This window comes from Lemur catta, chromosome 10 (assembly GCF_020740605.2).
Source record: "Lemur catta isolate mLemCat1 chromosome 10, mLemCat1.pri, whole genome shotgun sequence".
In the NCBI taxonomy this organism is placed as follows: domain Eukaryota; kingdom Metazoa; phylum Chordata; class Mammalia; order Primates; family Lemuridae; genus Lemur; species Lemur catta.
Window position 1 is genome coordinate 75947543 of NC_059137.1, and position 19059 is coordinate 75966601.

Here is a 19059-nt window from a genome sequence, read left to right on the forward strand (position 1 = left end):
GGCACTGTAAAAGAGCCAGCCGCTTACAAATGGAAAAGGCTCTGGAAGCCAGGCCAGCTGGCAAGCGAGGAGGTTGTCAAGAATCTAGTTGCTTCCCCTACGGATCCTCAGGACGTCAGGGCCACTTCTCAAGCTAAGCAGAAAGAGACGTGGAGCTTCTCAGCACACCCACATCAGACGGCAGCTGAGCTTTTAAGCTAGTCTGAGAGCAGGAACTGGCACGACTTGTCTGAACTGTGCCCTGCTTTATCCCAAATACAAAGACACACAAGAAGTTTCTGCCGCATCGTGCTTGGCAGTAAAGTCAACAGCCTACATTTCCTGTATGTCCAATCCCAGTGGCTCTGGTTTTCTTCTCCCTGGTAAGCTCTGGGCTTTCATTTTGTTTTCCACTTCCCCAAATATTAGCACATAAGCAGCAGCCGTGAATGTGACAGTCAACAAAAATCTCAAGCCCATGGAGTAGATGAAGAAATGTAACACTGCAACTATTCCACTCAAACTTTTGCATAAACTTTACAAAAGGCAAAAAGAAAACACACCGCCTGACGACATGTGTATGTTACCTCATCAAGGTGAGACTTCACTTCATTCCCTAACCAAGCAACAGCTTGACCTTGTAATTCCATGTACCCTCCTTATTTAAGATGACAAATTCTCTTCGAATTCGGAGTTGATTTTCCATGTTACATTAAAAAGAAAAAAATCTGAAATGCACCTCCCCCCCTTTATTCTGCCAAAATGCACTTCGATAGAATGCACCAAGTCCTCTGTCGTTCATCCATCTCCTTAAATGAAAAAACTACACACAACTTTATTCTCACTGGTAGTTAGGTTAATTACTGAAAGCTGTTGCCTTCCAAGGACACATTTTGCTGCTTGGCCTAAGTAAGGCATTTTGCTTAGATTCCTCAGACAATAAAGACTGCCAACAGGGGCCTTATTTTATTAAAACAATTTTTTTTACATTTTTCCTTTTGAGCCTAAAGATAAATGTATATGATCTCAGACGGAAAGAAGACTTTGTAATTGAGGGGAAGGGAATGAAAAGTGAATTAATTCAAGATGTAGGGAGGAAAACAAGATGGAAGTATAAATGAAACAAGGCCTAGAAGTCCGACAGCAGGGGTAGAGTTTTGAAGAGATTGCTAGTAGATACAGGTAACAGGTATCCCTCAAGAGTATCCCCAGGCCAGGAACCAATGCAACTGCTCCTGCATATGGCAACTCATTTAACCCTAAGAACTACCCTATGGGTAGGTGCTATTGTCATCCCCTAACTTTACTTACCTGTTTTCTCTTTTTAAAGGGGGAATAATTAACATCCAACACAGAGGGAGGGAGGTTGTGAGAGCTGACAGGGAGCTCCTACAGAACAATTCCTAGGGTACATGGGAGCTCCACAGATGGAGGCTATGATCAATGCTCATGTCCCGAAAAAGCTTATTCTACAATAAAAAAACCAAGAAGCTGACTTCTGAAAGCCAAAGAGCTGCAAAAGACAACTGTGTGAGAATGGAGCGGGCACCTGTAGCTGCAGGCTGCATGGGGACTGCATGCCCTTTCCCCACCCGGAGGCCCATCCTTTATTCTCTCCGCACCAGACCAAGATGCTGATCAATGTCCAGACCCCCTTTCCTAAACCAAAAGTGACCTTTTTACTTTCACTCACTAATCCATAGAAGCCTTTCAAATGGCACAAATAAAGGCGGCTGCATTTTGTTCTCTAAATCAATTTTCTCCCCAGCCATCAACTAGATGTTCCCGCACAGAGAAAGAACAGCCCTTCCCTTCTAATTCAAAAATCCATACTGCCATTGCCCTTGCAAACTGCTAAACAAGCAGTATCGGCAAGTCACTTGTGTTCTGTAATATATTTACTGCAAATCCCAATGGCTTGCCTCCTAATGCAGTTTTCTATTGTGTCTGTGCCTGTCAATACACTGGCTGGCCACCGTACTTGTAAGAGGCTCTGACCGGCTGTTTGCTCAAGGCATCAAGAGGGCACGGAGAAGGAAGAGAAGGAACAAAGGCTGTGCTCCTGAAGAGCGACCTGGAGGCCAAAGCCTGGGAGAGCAGCTCCACACACTGGAGTCCTCAAAGAGCCTTTGTCGCTGGTACTTCACACCCCTGTTACCACCCACGGCCCCAGAGGCCGACTGAAATTCTCCACTAAGACAGTGTCCATAACACACAGTTCAAAATCAGAATCCTTTTGCAAAATTATTTCCAACTTTCCTACCTATCAACACTAAAGCTGTTTGCTATTTCCCCCAGCAAACACACTGGTCACATCTTAAAGGCGCACTCTTAAGTCAAGTCTCATTAAAGAGCTGAAAGGAAGGTAGAGAGGAAGGGGGTTTAGTAAGGGAAATCTGGCTTTTCTGTTTGGCTTTTCTGTTTAAGTACAAATCTCTGCTTTCAGGTTACAGTTGAAAAAGAAAGCACCTTAACACCCTATAATACTGGACTACCTAATACAACCATGCCAAAAACACCGAGGGCAAGTCTAGGAGGAAAATGTTATAAAAATCTGTTAAGACAGTTCTTAAAATGTATATGGAAATCCCTGCTTCACATATCAGTCTAAACCAAGGTTGGTAGCTAAAGGAAGGCCTAATCCTCAAACAAGTCCTTCCACATTCCCCAGATTATTCATTTATTTCTCTATTTGGGGGTGTGGGGGTGGGCTACGTAAGACATGTGACAAGCAGTTGTTATAAAATGTTAATTTATAGACTCCAGGTATAAATACAGGTGTTCACTGAGTATCTCTCCTTTTCCACATACTTGAAATTTTTCATAATAAAATATTTGGGAGGGTGGGGAGGACCATGTGATGACTACTCTAAATAATCAGTGGGTATAATCATTATTTTACTAAGAAATCTGGTGACAAAATCAGGTTTAATGCCTTGAGAGAAGTTTGTAATGAAATTTATCTACACTCCATTGGCAGCTGTGGTTCCCGGGATAGTAACACATGCACACGCTTAATTCACACCACGATCCAGGCCTCAGCAATGTACTAGGTTTCCTTTTTTTTTTTAGTACAAACCCAAATATATTAGTATAGTTAAACTTCTCATTGAGAAGTCTCAGTGGATATTCTGATCATAAATCACTTTCCCAAAAGAAAAGCAACTGAGAAGTGGATAGATAAGGTTATTAGAACTGAATTGAATAGATTTAATTTTAGCATAAGGACCCATACTGCTACTCTTGATTCAAGTTTTTATTCTGGGTTCCATGGACTAACTGAAAGATCTTGAGATATACACAAACCATGAAAATTGTTAAGCAAAGCTATATTGCGTATTTGTGTGTAAAAACGTATACAACCATTTTTTTTTTTTTTTTGCAAAGTAGCTTTCAGCTGATTTTCAAATGTTCAGGATTCAAAACAGTTACACCTACCACTCTGCAGAAGGAATATAGGAAACACTATATAACCAACGCCTACTCTGCGTAACTCCTTGGGAAGGGTAGATAGAAGTCTCAAAGTAAGCTTCAAGCAGACTGCAACCCAGCCAGAGTGATGGAGGCACATGAAAAACCATTCTTACAGAACACTGAGCAAAGTGCGTGCCATGACAGCCCACTGCTGGAGCAGTCACAGGCGCGCCTGAAATAAACAGGCGGTGTTGTTGGAACTGGGCCTTGAGGAGACGAAGAAATCCCACGTCAAGTCTGACAAAAAGGCCTGGACTTTTTATAAAGAAAACAAGAAAACTCAAAACATACTTTCCGGCAAGAAAGAGAGACCCATTTGGCTGGATTGAGGGAACTGCAGGGAAGAGAAAGAGGCAGTGGCCAAGACTGGAAGAGAAAGTAGTCAGGGACAGACACAGCTGGCTGTGAGTGACAGACAAAGAGGCCATTAGAGTGGGAAGTCCAAATTAAAAAGAACACACAGAGCAGAGAGGCCCAAAGCCCCAAGTTCCTGAAGATGTTTTGCATTCGCTGTCGTCCCAGGGCCAGAGTTCTGAGTGTGCTGCCAGGTTTGAAATGTAGGCTAGTGGCCTTTGAAGGACAGTGGGGACATAGGACAAACTAATGGAGTACCGTGAGAACAGAAGCATTTTTAAACCCCTCCATTTAAAATGCCATTTTAAATGTATACGTTAGTACAGCAATATATATAAAACTTACACATTTGCAAGTAAACTATTAGTGTGATTTGTGCTCAAACTTTTTATCAACAGGTCGCACACAGTCCTAGACTAATACTGTGGACTAATAACCTAGTTAGAGCAGTAATGGTGCTAATATCAAACCTAGTCTCATATTCCATGTATTTCAGTGGTTTAACAGACTGCATGATTTGGATTGTGCATGTTCAAAAGCACCTACATTCTCAAAGACTGACTCCACCTCACCTAATGGATAATGAATATCTCAAGAGTATCTATTAGTACACTGGGAATAGGTTTCAGGGCCGCTCAGCTAGTTGCATATACAACTCTATCTCTTCCAGCGTACACAGTGCTGTATATCCAACACACTTAACAGTTTTTCTCTGCTTGGCAGAAAAAAGAATTCAACTGATAGATGTTTCAGAACTTGATTTTTCCTCCCACCAAAAATGTACCCTACCCTTTTTCTGCTAACATATTTTATGATGAAAGGATGACTGAGTAGGAAATACTACTACAAAAAAACTAGAAAAAAAAATTGTTTTATACCTACTATGAGAGCTTGTAAGGAGAGTGGGTAAACAATTGTGCTCACTGTTATGATTTTAGATTGCTTCAAAGCAGGTAAATAGAATGAAACTTAACAATTAAAATTTAAATGTTAATGAAAGAGATAACTGCTAAATCACAGGTTATCTGATAAAATCATGTATCGTTTCTTGGATTTTCATAAAAAATCATTAAGGCAACTGGGTGGTCTACAACAATTCTGAAAACATCATACTTATGCAACCCATTTTAGAAACCATTTTGTTAAATCAAGTGAGCGATAATACATATATTAATTCATGTTAAAATTTCAATGTCAATTTATTTCATTTTTCAAATCAAATCGTGCCTCAGAAGAAAATTAGAAAACCTCTTCTACTCCTGCCCACACCTACGTACACTTACCCATACACACACTAGCTCCACTTAAAACATCAAATCATATTCCCAGCACAGTCCTACAGCACACTTATAACTACAGAACTCACCAAGCTCATCAGTGAAGACTATTTTGAAGGTATAAATGCCTAATCTTGTCAAATAACCCAACCAACAAAACCAGCTGTCTAAAATTTAATTAAAAACCACTATACCGAACATCCCACAATAAAGGTACTAGCTGTGAGAATTTCAATTTAAAAAAATCAGAGGCAACAATAAGCAATGGTGATGGGAGGGTTTGGGGAACTGAGACAAATTAGAGCTTTGAGCAGAGCCACGTAAGCTCCTCAGTTTCCTCCTATTTTAATCCACTTCTGGAGACCACAAAAGGTTTAATAAAAAAGCAAAGACACAGATCTACGAAAACTTAAAATGGCTCCATGAGCCAGTAATAGAATATATTCTTGGTTCAACTACCACTCAAAATAATTTCTTTAAATATTTACTAAAAGAACAGATTTTCTTCCTGTGTTTCTTAATAAATGCTATTTGGGAGAACATCTTAAACCCTCTGGAGATCGACTCTCCTCAATGTACACACGCGAGGTGTGTGGGGGTATACGCTGAGATGACTTCTGCCCTGGGAGGGAAACAAACAGGCTGTAAGTAGTCTAGCCCAACTCCCTCATTATACACAGAAGGAAACTGAGGCCCAGGGAACTTGTTCATGATTTACTCAGTCCCTAGTTAAGTGACCTTGAGCTAAAACAGAACCAAGACATATGCTACAGATCATGGCCATTTTCTACAAGACATTCAACCTCTTCTCTCCATCTGGGAAGGCAGAAAGAGGGGGACTAAGGCACTGACAACCCCCACCCGCATGCAATGGCCGGACTCTGCCTCCTTTGCCTCACCCTAATCCTGACCAACCCTGTCAGATCCTGTCCTTACAGAAAATTTGGGTACTTTGTTCCATGTGGATTTTAGGGGTATTCGTTTTTAGTTTTTTACATATTATTTACCATGATTATTACATTTTCTGATACCCCCTTAAATTTCATACCCAAGACCTCTCTCACCTTACCCCAGCGCAGGCCACGGACAGAAACCAGCCACTAGCCCACTGCCGAAAGGGCTGGGGAGGTGACTGCTGAGTAGTGAGAGATCAGCCCTGCTTGCCGACAAAAAACAAAGGCTAATCTTGCACCTGGAAATCTAGGGTCTAAATGCACAGGGAGATTTATCTCTCGTAACTTATGCTTGTAAAGGGCAGGCCTGGCTAATGAAGTTGGGAACCACTCCAATCTTGATGACAGCTACCCTCTTGGTATGACAAGGTTATTAACACCTGGTAGAGCTTAACTCTAAGTGCCTATACTCCAGCTAGTCATTTCCCAGTGGAGACTCTGACTTAGGGGGGAAAAAATCTCAACATGAGAAACTGTAGACAAAAACACAGATGGTTAAAAAAATTGGAAGAAAGATAAACTTGCACAGGAAGAATAAGAGAGTTACATCTAAGGAATTAACCCAGGGGAGAATAACTAACAGTTCCATCTAAATACTTAAAAAAAAAGTTGTGCTCACTTTGGCAGCATATATACTAAAACTGGAAAGATACAGAAATGACTAGTATGGCCCCTGCCCAAGGATGACATGCAAATTCATGAATTGGCCCATTAAAAAAGAAGAAAAAACTGCACTAAAAACCAATGTATTTTTCTAAAAGAAATTTTAAAGCACACATCAAAATTGCTAAAGCAGTTTCATTCGAAAATGTACATGATCAGAAGGAGACACTGTGCTTGCTGAAATATCACATGGAGCTTGGAAACGTTAAGCTCTTTCCCCTTCCCCACCCCAAAACCAGGATTGTAGAATATATCATCTTTCCTTCCAGAGCCAGGCCTTTCATCTATTTTTGAATTCTTCACTGCCCAGGAGAGGCTCAAGTGCTTGCCTCTGCCCACCCTTCAGCAGAACACAGGCAAGACAAAGTGACTGATCACACTCACTCTAGAGCTGGGTCTCCACTGGGATTCCTAACATGTTTCTTTTGTTCTTAAACATATTTTAACCTGAACACTGAAGACAGTATGGCTCAGTGGGATACAACTTTCTACCCATGGTTTATGACCCCCACAGACCGGTCATCAGCACTGCTAATTTTCCTAACTTTTAGAACATACGCCTATCCCTGGTGTGTCTTATAAGTCATGAAGTTGATCAGCACCACCAGTGAGAACTGAAGAGATGCACAGCTAGGGGGTCCACCTCATCGTCCAGGTTGGTAGGGACTGCAGGAAGTACTGGCCACCCTGGACCAGGAAACCCAAGCTCAAGCTTCAACAGAGGCTCAGCCTTGAGCAGGTCCCAGACTCTGAACATGTGCCCACAGCTGCAGGAAGAGCAGAACACCTACCTACTCTACTTCTCGGGATGCCTGTGGATGTCATATTAGACAAATAACTACTGACAACTGTTAATTACTGTGCAAACTGAAGCCACCAATGACAATTTATAGCATAGCTTTATCAGTGTGCTGGAAAGATACATGAGTAGGCTAAATAAGGCTTATGTATGCATTTACAGTACATCTTGTTCCTAAAAATATCAAATGAAGTAATACTAAGCCATATGACAGAAAAATAAATTTAAAGATCATGCTGCCACACACACTAGGCACGGCCCTGGAAATGACGACTCACATCAACTTACTATTTTTTAATGCACCATAACACTTTGATGGTATCAGAACTGTCTCAAGTTTTCAAGAGGGGTTTCCACCTCCTTCTTCTATAGAGATAGCTAGAGCTTACCATCTACACAGAGGAGAGATGGGCAGACAGGGATCTGTAAACGGCTCTAAGAAAAAAAAATTCTTAGTGCTCCAATAAAAGATTTAAGTATCTATTACCAGTCCTGTTCCACTGCCTTTTCGGTAACCAGCCACAAATGGGAGCAGAACATATAAGGGGAAGGCTTATCAGGAAGTGTTGACACAACATAAACACAGACTGTGGGCACCACACCAAAGAAGGAAACCACAATTATACCATTCTTGACTTGGATGCACTTTCACTTTAAAACTTCCAGACAGAAAAGTCAGTGGTGAGATTTGATACTGAAATCTCTAAAACTCACTCCTTCGACAAACCCGTTGAAAGGTGGGAAGGGAGAGCGGTCGTCACACTGGAGACAAATCTTAACAGCATTAAGCCTCTCTGCTTTAAAAGTTTCCCCATCACTGCATTTTTTTTTTCAGTAACAAAGATGTTGTCAGAAATGACAATTTTTTGTGTTCCCTGATGATGCCTTGCTAGCATTTGGTTATAAGCCATAAAGCAGGAATAATTTCAGCCTGTCAGGAGTCTCGCTAATGCCCAGTTTCCCCCTAGAGAGAATTCCTGTCAAATCTAATGAGAGCTCCAAAGGCCCTCTCTACAATATAATGAGCACTTAGGCCATGCTGGTGATCAGGCGGCAAAAAGCATCAATTTGAGCCTGGCTACACCCTGGGGGCCAGACGTCACCAGTTTTAATAAGAATTATGATTACTAGCTGCACCAAATGCCTCCTCAGAACTTATTATTAATGTGTGACATTCAGAAGGATGTTTTTCAAACGTAAGGCCACTTTAAACTGAATTATAGCACTACTCTGCACACCACTCTAGTTAAGGGTCTGTCAGCATTTACAATATAAACTAAATTTCAGGGGGCTTAATACCCTGTTACTATGAAGAACATGGTGTTTCTCAGTTTTTTACATTTTTCAAATTACTGAGCCAATTATACACAGCGTATTATTAACGCATACAGTCTCACGGACAGACAGTACATACCCACAAATGCCTGACACAGTATAGAAACTCATTAGTAAACTATTTTCACACCATGGGGCTTCTGATCCACTTTGCTCCTTCTCCCTATACCATAGAGAAGAGGTTATCCCACCATGTAACCTATAGGAACCCAGAAAAATCACACACCTTTTACCTCTCCCAGTAAAGCCAGCACCAGCACACAACATCATATAGAGGTAGTGTTGCCTTGTAAGAGTCAATGAGGTTATTAAATCCTTCAGAGTTTATGGTTTTAAGAAAAAGCTGGCGCTCTCCTCTTACTCTTCCAGAGTATTTGTCACCAAACACATGCCCTTCAGGATAACTTAAAAAAAAAAGTTCTAGGTTAGACGTCTTAGGCCAAGTTTATTTGCATAATTCATTTAAATGGCCATAGATGCTAGTCATAGATCTTCTTGCCCATTTATTATCAACAAGTTACAATTGCCTCAATAAGCCACTAGCCACTGAAACACAAAAACAAAAGCACAAACCCAACATAAACTAGGCTACCAACTTTGCAAATCAGAATAAAATCAGCACTTTAAAGGGCCAATTATATTATTAATGAAAGACCCTGAATGTGTAACTATATCTCTTTCCAAACACACATCTGAGAACAGATCTAATGTACACGATGATAACTTAACACTATGAAACCTATGATGAATTAAAAATCAAAGAGTGCAAAGTTACAAAAGCAGAATTCAACTTTGAAACACACTTGCTTAATGAAACTCTTTGAATATAAGGAAGATCTGAAGGCTGAACTAATCAATTTCTCCACTGTGCCCCAGCCGGTCAGCCATGCTCTTTAATTTAATGAAACAAGGGTGTGAGATGAAATAGCACATATACATCAAGTAAGAATTGTATTGTTGCACTTTGAAATGTGTCCAACTGTGCAACTTCATCTGATGATAATTTTTTAAGAGGCAATCGATTTCTAAAAGACTTATTGTACCAGCGTCTTGATGAAAAAGTGAATGTCAGCATATCTCCAGAATACTTACACCCTGCCATTAATGCTTTCTTTGGCAGACAATGACTACTCAATCGAGGGTCCTTTGGGCTGAGCAATCATTTAGCTTTTCTTCTCTTATGAGGTCCTTAGTGCCTTGTTCCAGCTCAATACTCTTTTTATACACCATTATAGTAGCCATAAGTGTGAATTTTATGGGAACTTGCAAACTCATAGTCATAGCTAGAGCTTTCCAGTCACTAATCTTTTCATGCTTTTAAAATCACTAGGACTAAAGCAACTTCCAACATATGCTCTGGCCATAAAAGGATGCCTTTCTTTCTTTTTTTTTTTTTTTACCACAAAACCTACAACAACTGAGGAATTTTTCAAAAATTTGCTTGCTAATAAGCCACTAATCCTGAGCGTTGCTTTATGCTGCCTCAAAGCCGAAAGAGTACTCCACAGACAGTAATACACTTTGTTTACTCTGATTAAAGAAACTCCTGAATACTCTTCTTTCCTCCCTCAGGTCCACACTTCCTTCCAAAACAGCACAGAAAACATAAACTATTCTGAACTTCAGCAACTCTATGGGATACCCAGATCTTCCAAGAGGAGAATAAATCTACCCAGGTGGAAAAGTAAACTCAGAAGTCTCAATTCCTATCTGCCTATAAACAGGCTAGTTTACATTTCCAAAATGCCCCTCACCTAGTCACTTAAACACTCCGTAACTGTCAAGAAGCAACACTTGCTGCAGACTACTACCACCAATTCACAAAGAGAGAAACCAAGGCAGAAAAACAGAATACAAACCCCATCCCCCAAAGCTCACTATTGAGAACAAAGCCAGTATTATAAAATCATACGAACTGATTTCTCATTTCAGCTTGAGCTTTAACTAAAGCTTACCTGTTTATGCATTTCAATGTTTAATCCATATGACATTTCATAATACTGTAAAGAAAAAAAAGAATCAAGCATTTCATTAACTTGTGTTTTTACAATGCTAACACGTTTGCTAATATTATATGGAAAGGGAAAAAGTCCAATCTTTGATACCTACCATCACATAGTGCCTCTGCATTTCTGTCTTTTCACTTGCCAGTTTCTCACATTCCAATTTAAGGCTATGAAAACAAAACAGGCAACTTAACGTAAACATTATGTCACTTGTTTTAACATCTGCCTCACATATTTGCACTTCAAGTAAAAACACAGACCAATTTGGAAAAGCCATAAAAACTATCTAGGTAAACACCCAAAAGCTTTGTCCTTACATTTAATAGGGGAAAGGAATAATGTGAACAGTACAGGGTTGTCCATACAGCTCCCATTCTTTTTCTTCTTGGTGCATACCTGATCAGATGCTAAGAATGAAAAACCTGTCACCATCTCTGACTAATTTCTCCTCATGGTCATCTGTTCCCTACCTCCCTGTATAAATGTGTGTTTCTCTAGACTCCACCAAACTCTGGCCTTTGCACAGTCTTCCATCTTAGACACGGGCTGTATCATTTTTGCCAACTCAGTCTTTAGGTTTGAAAATCGTATCTGTTAAAGTTACTTCTACAATTGCCCGTCCGTTTCAAAACCTTTGGTTTTTAAATCCCTGCCAAAATATGTCAAATAGCTGCTGCAATAAAGTGGGTTGAAGTTTACCCTGTTCGGTAAACATGGTGTGCAAGTATGCCTCAAGCTCCAGAGATATTATCTACAAGTAGACAAAAGGTCAATAATCAGAAAGCCCCTGACAAAATAAGAAAATTCACATCCAAGGCACTCAGCCTCATCCGTGTGCTTTTTCTCAAGCACGACAAAAGTAAAAATTGTCATTCAGTTATTTCTTGGCTCACATCAGCTAAAACTTCATAGGAGCAAGGGAAAGAAATTAACCTTTCTGGGAAGTTCATTATGGACAGGATGCTTTACAAATAGTTTTCATTTATAAATCCTTTGAAGGAAAGTATCATTACACCAAGCTAAGATAACTAGAAATGTGACTCCACTCTCTTGTCCTACCCAAGCCAACCCAGAATGACGCCAAAGCAGGTGAGCTCCCCCCATACTATCCACCTCCCTCATCATCACCAATGACGGCCACTGGTGAAAGCATCCAGCCTTCCGTAAATGGACTTTGCCTCCAAGAACCCAATTCTCTACTATGGCAAATAGCAATTTCAACACGGCTTTGCTTCCCTGAACCCCCAACTCCAGGGCTGAGGCATCGATTGAACCAATGTTTCCGCTCAGCCTGTTGAAAAATAAATAAATGAAGTGCAAATATTGACGGTTCTCATGCAAGTCCTGAAGACACGAAAAAGGACTCCCTGGAAGAGCAGCAAACGGGTAAAAGGGAAACAATGGGAGGAGGAGGAGACAAGAGGCGGCCCGGGAAGAGCCAGGAAAGGGGGGTAACGTGAATGACAGGTCTTAACTGCGACTCCACACGCCACCGCCTGGACGCAAGAACTAAGTACAGCCGCCGCCGCCACCAGGCTGGGAGACCCGGGCACGGGGCCGTCCGCACGACCAGTCGCCCGGCGCAGCGGGACACGCACCTGTGATACTGCGCCTGCAGGAACTGGAATTCCTCTTTAATCCGGTCCAGGGACTCCGGGATAGTGAACTTGAAGGGCTGGCCTGCAGCCTGGTGCGGCGTCTGGGGGCGATCAGCAAGGGGGGCCGAGGGACGGGAACGCGGGCGGATAGATAAAGCAGTAAGTCAGAGAAAGAACGGCTGGGACATAAACAAAAATAAAGTTGGCAGTGGCAAAAAACGGAGCCCCAAACTCGAGTTTGCGCTTCATTTTGAAAAGGGGGAAAGTGGACTTTCCCCTGACCCTTAGTTTCTAAAGAGGCTCGGAATGTCTTCCAGCCCCCAGGGCGGATCGCGCTAAGTGCGCCCGGGTTACCTAGCCAGAGGGAAGGGGGCTCCCCGGCGGCCACGGACGACCAAGACAGAATGTCGTCGTCTACGTCGCCGCCCCCTCCCCCATGGGGGCGATAAAGACCCAGAGAACAAGAGGAGAAAAACAACTCCTGCAGGCTCCCCATTCCCAGAGTCGCCCGGGCCACCTCCAGGCGCATCGGAACGGGGGCCGCATTGACATGTAAATAGGCGAGACGAGAAACAAAAGGGGGGGGCGCCCAGCCCACCTCGGGGAAGGATGTGGATGTGGCTGCGGGAGAGAAACCCCATCCTCCCCCGGCGCCTCGGTCCGCTCAGTCTAGACGTCAAGTAGGAGGGAGCCCAGAGGGAGAGGAGGAAATCCAGTGTTTCGGCCCACTCCCCACCCCGGGAAGAGGACCCCCGCCCTCCCCAACCTTACACCGCTGGGGGTGACGGGGTTGCAGCAGCCACTCGTCTCCTTAACGCACAGGAAAAGCGCCCCCCCCTCACTGGGCCGCGCCTCACCGGGTGCCGGCTCTGCGGGAACATCGCTCTGGCGGCGGCCGCGGCTCTGTTCCCGGGCAACTCAATTCTCCGCTCAATTTCCAACTTTAACCCCGCCGAGGAAAATTAAGCCGGGAAGCCAGGCAGAAGCGGGGAATGCGGGGGGTGCGCTGGCCACGCACGCAGGCGCGCTCAGTCGGGCGCACCGGCCACTCCGCGCCCACGGCTTCTGCTCGTGCTTCCGTCGGTGCGGGCTCCCGCCCTCAGGGCCACATCGCAGGGCGCCCCAGGCCCAGCCGCTCCAAGACCCTGCGCGGCAACACGGACGCCCGGGGACTGCGCGTACGGGCTGCGCTCCTACACGCCGGCCTCAGCCTGCGGGGCGGGGCGGGGCGGGGGGCGAAGCGACTCCGGCAGCACTCCCCTCGGAGATCCGCGTGCGCAGCGCCCGTCCTGGGCAAACAAATCCAAGCGGACTGCTTTTCTTTCCTCTTCCCCTGGTCCGCCTGCTCTCGGGTTTTCCTCGCGGCGGCGGCGGCGGGCGACGTGCAGGTGGCGCGGCGGCCCCAGCTAACCCCACACAAACAAACCCAATGCTTTCGGGACCGACCCCCACGGTCCCGTCTGCGCCTTCGGCAGGGAGCTCGCGGGCTCCCGGGAAGCGGCGGGGAGAAAGGTCGAGGTCGCAGCGGAGGCTCGAGGCCGGGAAGCGAGGGATGACGAGGCGGGGAAAGTGCGGAGGGCGCGCCGGGAAGGCGGCTCGGCACGCCCCGTGCGACCAGCACTCGGTGTTCTCCGGGGTTGCACAAACCCTCCAGGCCCGACGGGGCTACTCCACGGAGGGCAGTCCCGCAGCCGCCCGCTGCTCCGCGAGCTCGGGGAGCATCAGGGCGCTGCGCCCCGCGCGCACTGGTCCCGCACGGCCGGCCCGGCCGCTCCGCACTCCTCCTCCTCGGGCTTCTTTCTTTCCTTCCCTACGTCTGCCTCCCCGCAAAGGGCGCTCCGGCCCCCTGCAAAGTTCTCTCACGACCTGACAGGCGACATCCACGAGATGGTGGAGAGGAGTGCGTTCCGCCGCTCGGCCTCCCTCCCGGGCGGGCAAACTCCGCGGGCGAGTCAGGAGTAGTCACCACAGCAGGGCCGAAGGGGGCTTGGTCGCCGCGGGACAGCGGAGGTCCGGGCCGGCAGCGCAGGTCCCGCCCGGCCGCGCCAGGATGGGGGTGGAGCTGTTGGCTGCCTCGGGGACGCGGGGCACGGGGTACCCGCCGCTGCTGCCGCTGCTCCTGCAGCCGCCGCTCCCACCGCCGCCGCCCGCGCCTCTCGCGCCGGTTACATTAACACGCGGTTTCACACTCCGGAGCTAACCAGCGTCGGCCCCGCCCAGCCCCGCGCGGGCGGGGGCCGCGAGCGCGGAGCCGGCGGGGGACTCGGGCCCGGGCGGCTGGGCGGGGGAGGGGGAGGCCCGGTCAGCCAATCGCGTGCGCCGTGCCCAACGTGGGGCGCTGACGCAACACCTCTCGGAAGCCAATGGCAACGCAGCGCCGGTCGGGCCGTTCTCCCTCCCCCTTCTCTCCCACCCCATTCGCTTCCATCTCCGCCGTCTCCTCGGCCTCCCCTCCCGGCCCTCGGCCCCTCCTCCGCCTGCCGCGTCCTCCCGGGCTTGGTGAGGAACTGTTCCTGGAGGAGCCGCGGGACGCCAGAACCAGCCAATGGGAAGCGGCGCGTCCCGGAGATTGGCACCGAGGATGGGAAGGTCGGTGGGAAGGAGAGCGGCGGGGCCGGGCTGTCAATCAAAGTAACGTGGGGCCGGCTGGGGAGCGCGCGGGTGCGCGCGAGCGGGAGGGACTGGCGAGCGTGCAGCCGCGGAAGCTGGGGGCTCGAGTTTGCAAAAATCCTGCCACTTGTCTCTCTGATGAAAATTCTCGTATCTCAGTGAAAGTAACTCAGAGAGTAACCGCGTAGTTTCTTATTGGGGGCGGAGGGAAGGTAGTTTGGTAATTCGAGGAAATGCGTGTTTCGGTGTTGGCCCCTTGTTTGATGGTACTCTGAAAGTGAAGCCACATTTAAAATTTTGTCTGAGGTTTGTTTTTCCTTGAGCTGCCTTTTGACGGGTGCACGAGGAATGGACTGTGCACTTGGTAGAAAATGCATAAATGAGCAACGCGTTGGCTGGCGTCCGTACACAAGCCGCGTAGGACTTGACTATGATACCCGCCCATTCCTCCCCCTCTGCACCCAAGGCGGTAGATTTTGGGTTTTATTGGACGATTTCATACCACTTTGCAAAAAGGTCGTCACCCTCGTTTGGCGGGAAGGATCTCCACGGTGCCGCCAGAATAAGGCACGCGCGTCCCGGGAGCAAATGAGATGGTTTGCCCGCGGCGCGAAATCTCGGGTCCTTGTCTTAAAGTCCTGACTTCGCTGTGTTGAGGAGGACGGGGGTGGCTGAGATTTTTAGGAGCATCTCCGCAACAGGACCGCCAGAATGTTTCCAATTCCTGGAAACAAAGACAATGGAATAAACCAGCATTGAGACCTCAAAAACCTGTCCCACCCGACCCACCCCTGTGGTACCCCTGGGCTGAGCGATGTAAGGAGCTAAGTGGGAAGAGTTGGGAAAATGATGTGGCTAAGGTTCTCGTGAGGTGGAACTTGAGTTAAAAGGGATTTTGAGATTTTAAATAAACGAGACATGTAGTGTAATTAATATTGAGAATTTCCATTTTTGTATATTTCTCTATGTATACCACACAGCAAAAACCTTCAGTATTGCCACATTTATACTTCTGTTTAAAGAACAGTTCGCCAAGGCTACTTCCATATGAACAGAGTGAATAATGTTGTTTTAGCCAAATGGTGGTGACTTCCTTCATAAGAACACATCTTCGATAAGTATTCATTTTATGTTGGAAAAATGGTTAACCAGTTTTGGGTGTTAATAACCCTCAAGTTCCCATTATTTTACCTTCAAAGAGACTTGTGGGAAGGAGCTTATTTAAACAGACATACTTTTATTTGAAGATTTGCTTTTATAGAGATCTTTTTCTTAAAATATTAAAAGAATCATTTTAGATGGTACATTTCACTGTTGGAGTTGTTTTTAAATATGTATGATATTGATTTGTCTGTAATTGCATCAATCCCAAATATCAATTATAAATGAAAAATAAACGAGCGATTTTAGCCAATCTGTACAAGGCCATAGTAAATTCTTAAACAGGTTGGGCATTGTAGCTTTACGGTGTTCTCTGTTCTCTTTAAGTGGAGTTGGGAAAGGGGTTATATTCTTCATTGTGCTAACATGGAGAATGGAAAGGAGAGAAGCACTGCCTCTCTTTCCTTGGTTACATTTGGTGATGCTGAGAGCAGGCTTGCTCCACATACAGGACCTCTTGAAATTGTATGATCTGTGAGTATCTAAGCTTTGTCTTTTGGCAACCAGTATTCCTTAAAATCATCAGGTAGTGATTGGGCCACATATGCCAGTCTGTGGTCAGTTCATCCTAAGATCAGTTAGTTCCAGGACCGGGTAGAAAGTGCTCAGATGCCACCAGTATGCTTGTGTACATGCTGTGACAACTGGGGCAACTGAGACTTCTCCCTGGATTACCCAAGCTTTACCTGGTGCCTGTACCTTAACTAACTGGCACACTCTGGTAATTAAGTTTAAACAGAGCCATTAGAACCGTATGCTTTGGGACAGGAGCAAAAATGTTGCTATGTCTCTTCTTTCCCCACTCCACACCCCTCAAAATCAGTTCTAACTCATTGTCTTTAACATACTCACAGGAAATGTGTCTGCTCACCATATTTTCTGGTTGGCCATGAGTAAAAACTGGAAATTCTCTTTTAACTAGTGTTTGCTTACCAGTAGTGTTCTGATTTCCTTATAAAGTCAGTTCTGCGAAAAAGAAAAAGCATAATGATTTCTAAATTAAAAGGTTTTTAATTGTTGTGCGTAAAAATGGATAGTTTTTGGTTTTGGAAGGCTTCTTTCTCATTTAGAGGATCCTCCTCCATGAGAGTGGGAGAAGGCTCTGCCCTTTTTCAAGGTCATATTTTCTCCATGATTGTCATGCTGTAATAATTATACTGCAAAACTCTCATCAAACTGCATTACAAATCATGGTGTTTAAACAATCGAGTAGCTTTAATCTTATGTTTTAAATAAATAATATATGTGCAGATTGCCTACAGCCTGTTTAAAAGAAAATAGTCCTACTCATGAAATCTGTAATTTTGAGCTTCTATTTAAAGTCTCTTAACTGTAATCTGCTTTACCTTTAACATTCATATGTCGATGATTTTACATGAAATGATATTAAGTATGCTGCTTCCATAGGAAATTGTCTCCGAAAAAAAGTACTCTTTTCATCCTCTGCAAAAGAAACAAAAAGATTGTCAGATCGTTTATTTTATCTTGATGCATATATGGCTATATTTCCATTCATTTGTTGCTGATTATCAAATTTCAACTCACCAGTAGCATAAGTAATTACAAAAACTAAATGTTATGTAGTATAGATACTAGACAAAATAGGAAGAAGTATAGATACTGAACATAGAAATATATCTTTTAAATCTATTACTTTTTTATTTGAAATAAATAATTGTGGCAATTTTTAAAAGACCACTCTTGTCATTTTCTCTTCCTTTTAGCTGTGAGTTATTGCTCATACATTTCCTCATTTGACTTTTTTTTTTTAACTGAGAATTTTCTCAAACCTAAGAATGTAGAGTCCAGAAGAATTTTTCCCAGCATTGCTTTATAAGCTTTTTCTCCCCCACCCTTTTACCAAAGTAAAGGGCGGGATGGGTGTGGAGGTGGAGGGGCAAAGGCAGAGAAGGGAAAAAAATCAGTAGCAGATTCATGCAGCAGTAAAACCTCAAATAAAATCACATCCAAAGAATCTCTTGCGGTTTCACACAATATGGTAAAATTAGAGATTGCAGGAAACCAACTAAATTAAACTGGGAGCATTTGAAGAGAAACGAGCAGACTTTATGAAAATGACACATTGACTGACCAGTATGCTTCTTTATCAACAATTTCTTTGTTAAGACACAGATCAAAGGAACCTGCATATGTTTTCATTTTGTTCTAACTAGAAAATTACATCCAGATGTTTAATAGGCATTTGGTTGGTTTTTCAGCATTGATTAGATATGTTGGTTCTGTTTGCTTACAAGTGTAGCCGGATCATTAGCTAATGCAAAGAAATGTTTGCTGTGAGTTGCTAATTAGGGCTTTTGGAAACTCTCCATGCTCAAGAACAATTTGTACAGTGGCCAGAAGAACTTGTGGGACTTGGGGAAGTTGTTTTCCCTTCTCTGTCAGGGTGGGGAGAAGCAGACAGCCCAGTTCCCTAATCTCCCTTTGCCTAGGGGGATTGCAATGCAATCCCTAAGGATTGGAGTGCAAATAAATTAGGAAGAGACCACACAAGAACTCCCAAACACAGAGATAAATGTGCTCTTTCTGGAACCACCACTGTGCAGTCTTTGGGGGTGGGGGGAATGAACATCTAAAACGCTGAATATTAACATGTGGAAGATGCTTGGTGCTAATGTTATCAAATACACAGCATTTTTAAGTATACTTTAGAGACAGATGGGAAAGCCCTTTATGATAAACGAGTGTACTTGAATTCATTACTGTAGTACTTATAATTAAAAATGTCTCCTTTGCAATTTCAGTACTTTTACAGGGTACAAGAGACCAAGCTTGAGAACTGGAAGGCTGGGGATAGTGAAAGGAGTGAGGGAGAGGAATTTTGGGAGCTAG

General features: G+C 44.6%; 1 protein-coding gene and 1 non-coding gene across 6 annotated transcripts in view; one reads left to right on the forward strand and one right to left on the reverse strand.

Moving 5' to 3' along the window:
* The window catches only part of TLE1 (TLE family member 1, transcriptional corepressor), an 89963-nt gene extending 75352 nt beyond the window's left edge, over nt 1–14611 (reverse strand). For 3 of the 5 annotated variants that reach the window (XM_045563788.1, XM_045563787.1, XM_045563785.1), the window contains exons 1-4: nt 13296–14564; nt 12439–12539; nt 10944–11007; nt 10790–10834 (exon numbers count right to left, since the gene is read on the reverse strand). In XM_045563788.1, the coding sequence (XP_045419744.1) occupies nt 10790–10834; nt 10944–11007; nt 12439–12539; nt 13296–13319 (234 nt within the window). In that variant the 5' untranslated portion in view covers nt 13320–14564. Of the gene's footprint in view, nt 1–10789; nt 10835–10943; nt 11008–12438; nt 12540–13295 lie in introns of all 5 variants that reach the window. The other 2 variants (XM_045563786.1, XM_045563784.1) reach the window with 1 other exon arrangement.
* On the forward strand, nt 6649–6755 carry LOC123646742. The gene has a single exon (XR_006738001.1). It is a non-coding gene; the product is annotated as a U6 spliceosomal RNA (small nuclear RNA).
* Nucleotides 14612–19059: the final 4448 nt, after the last annotated feature.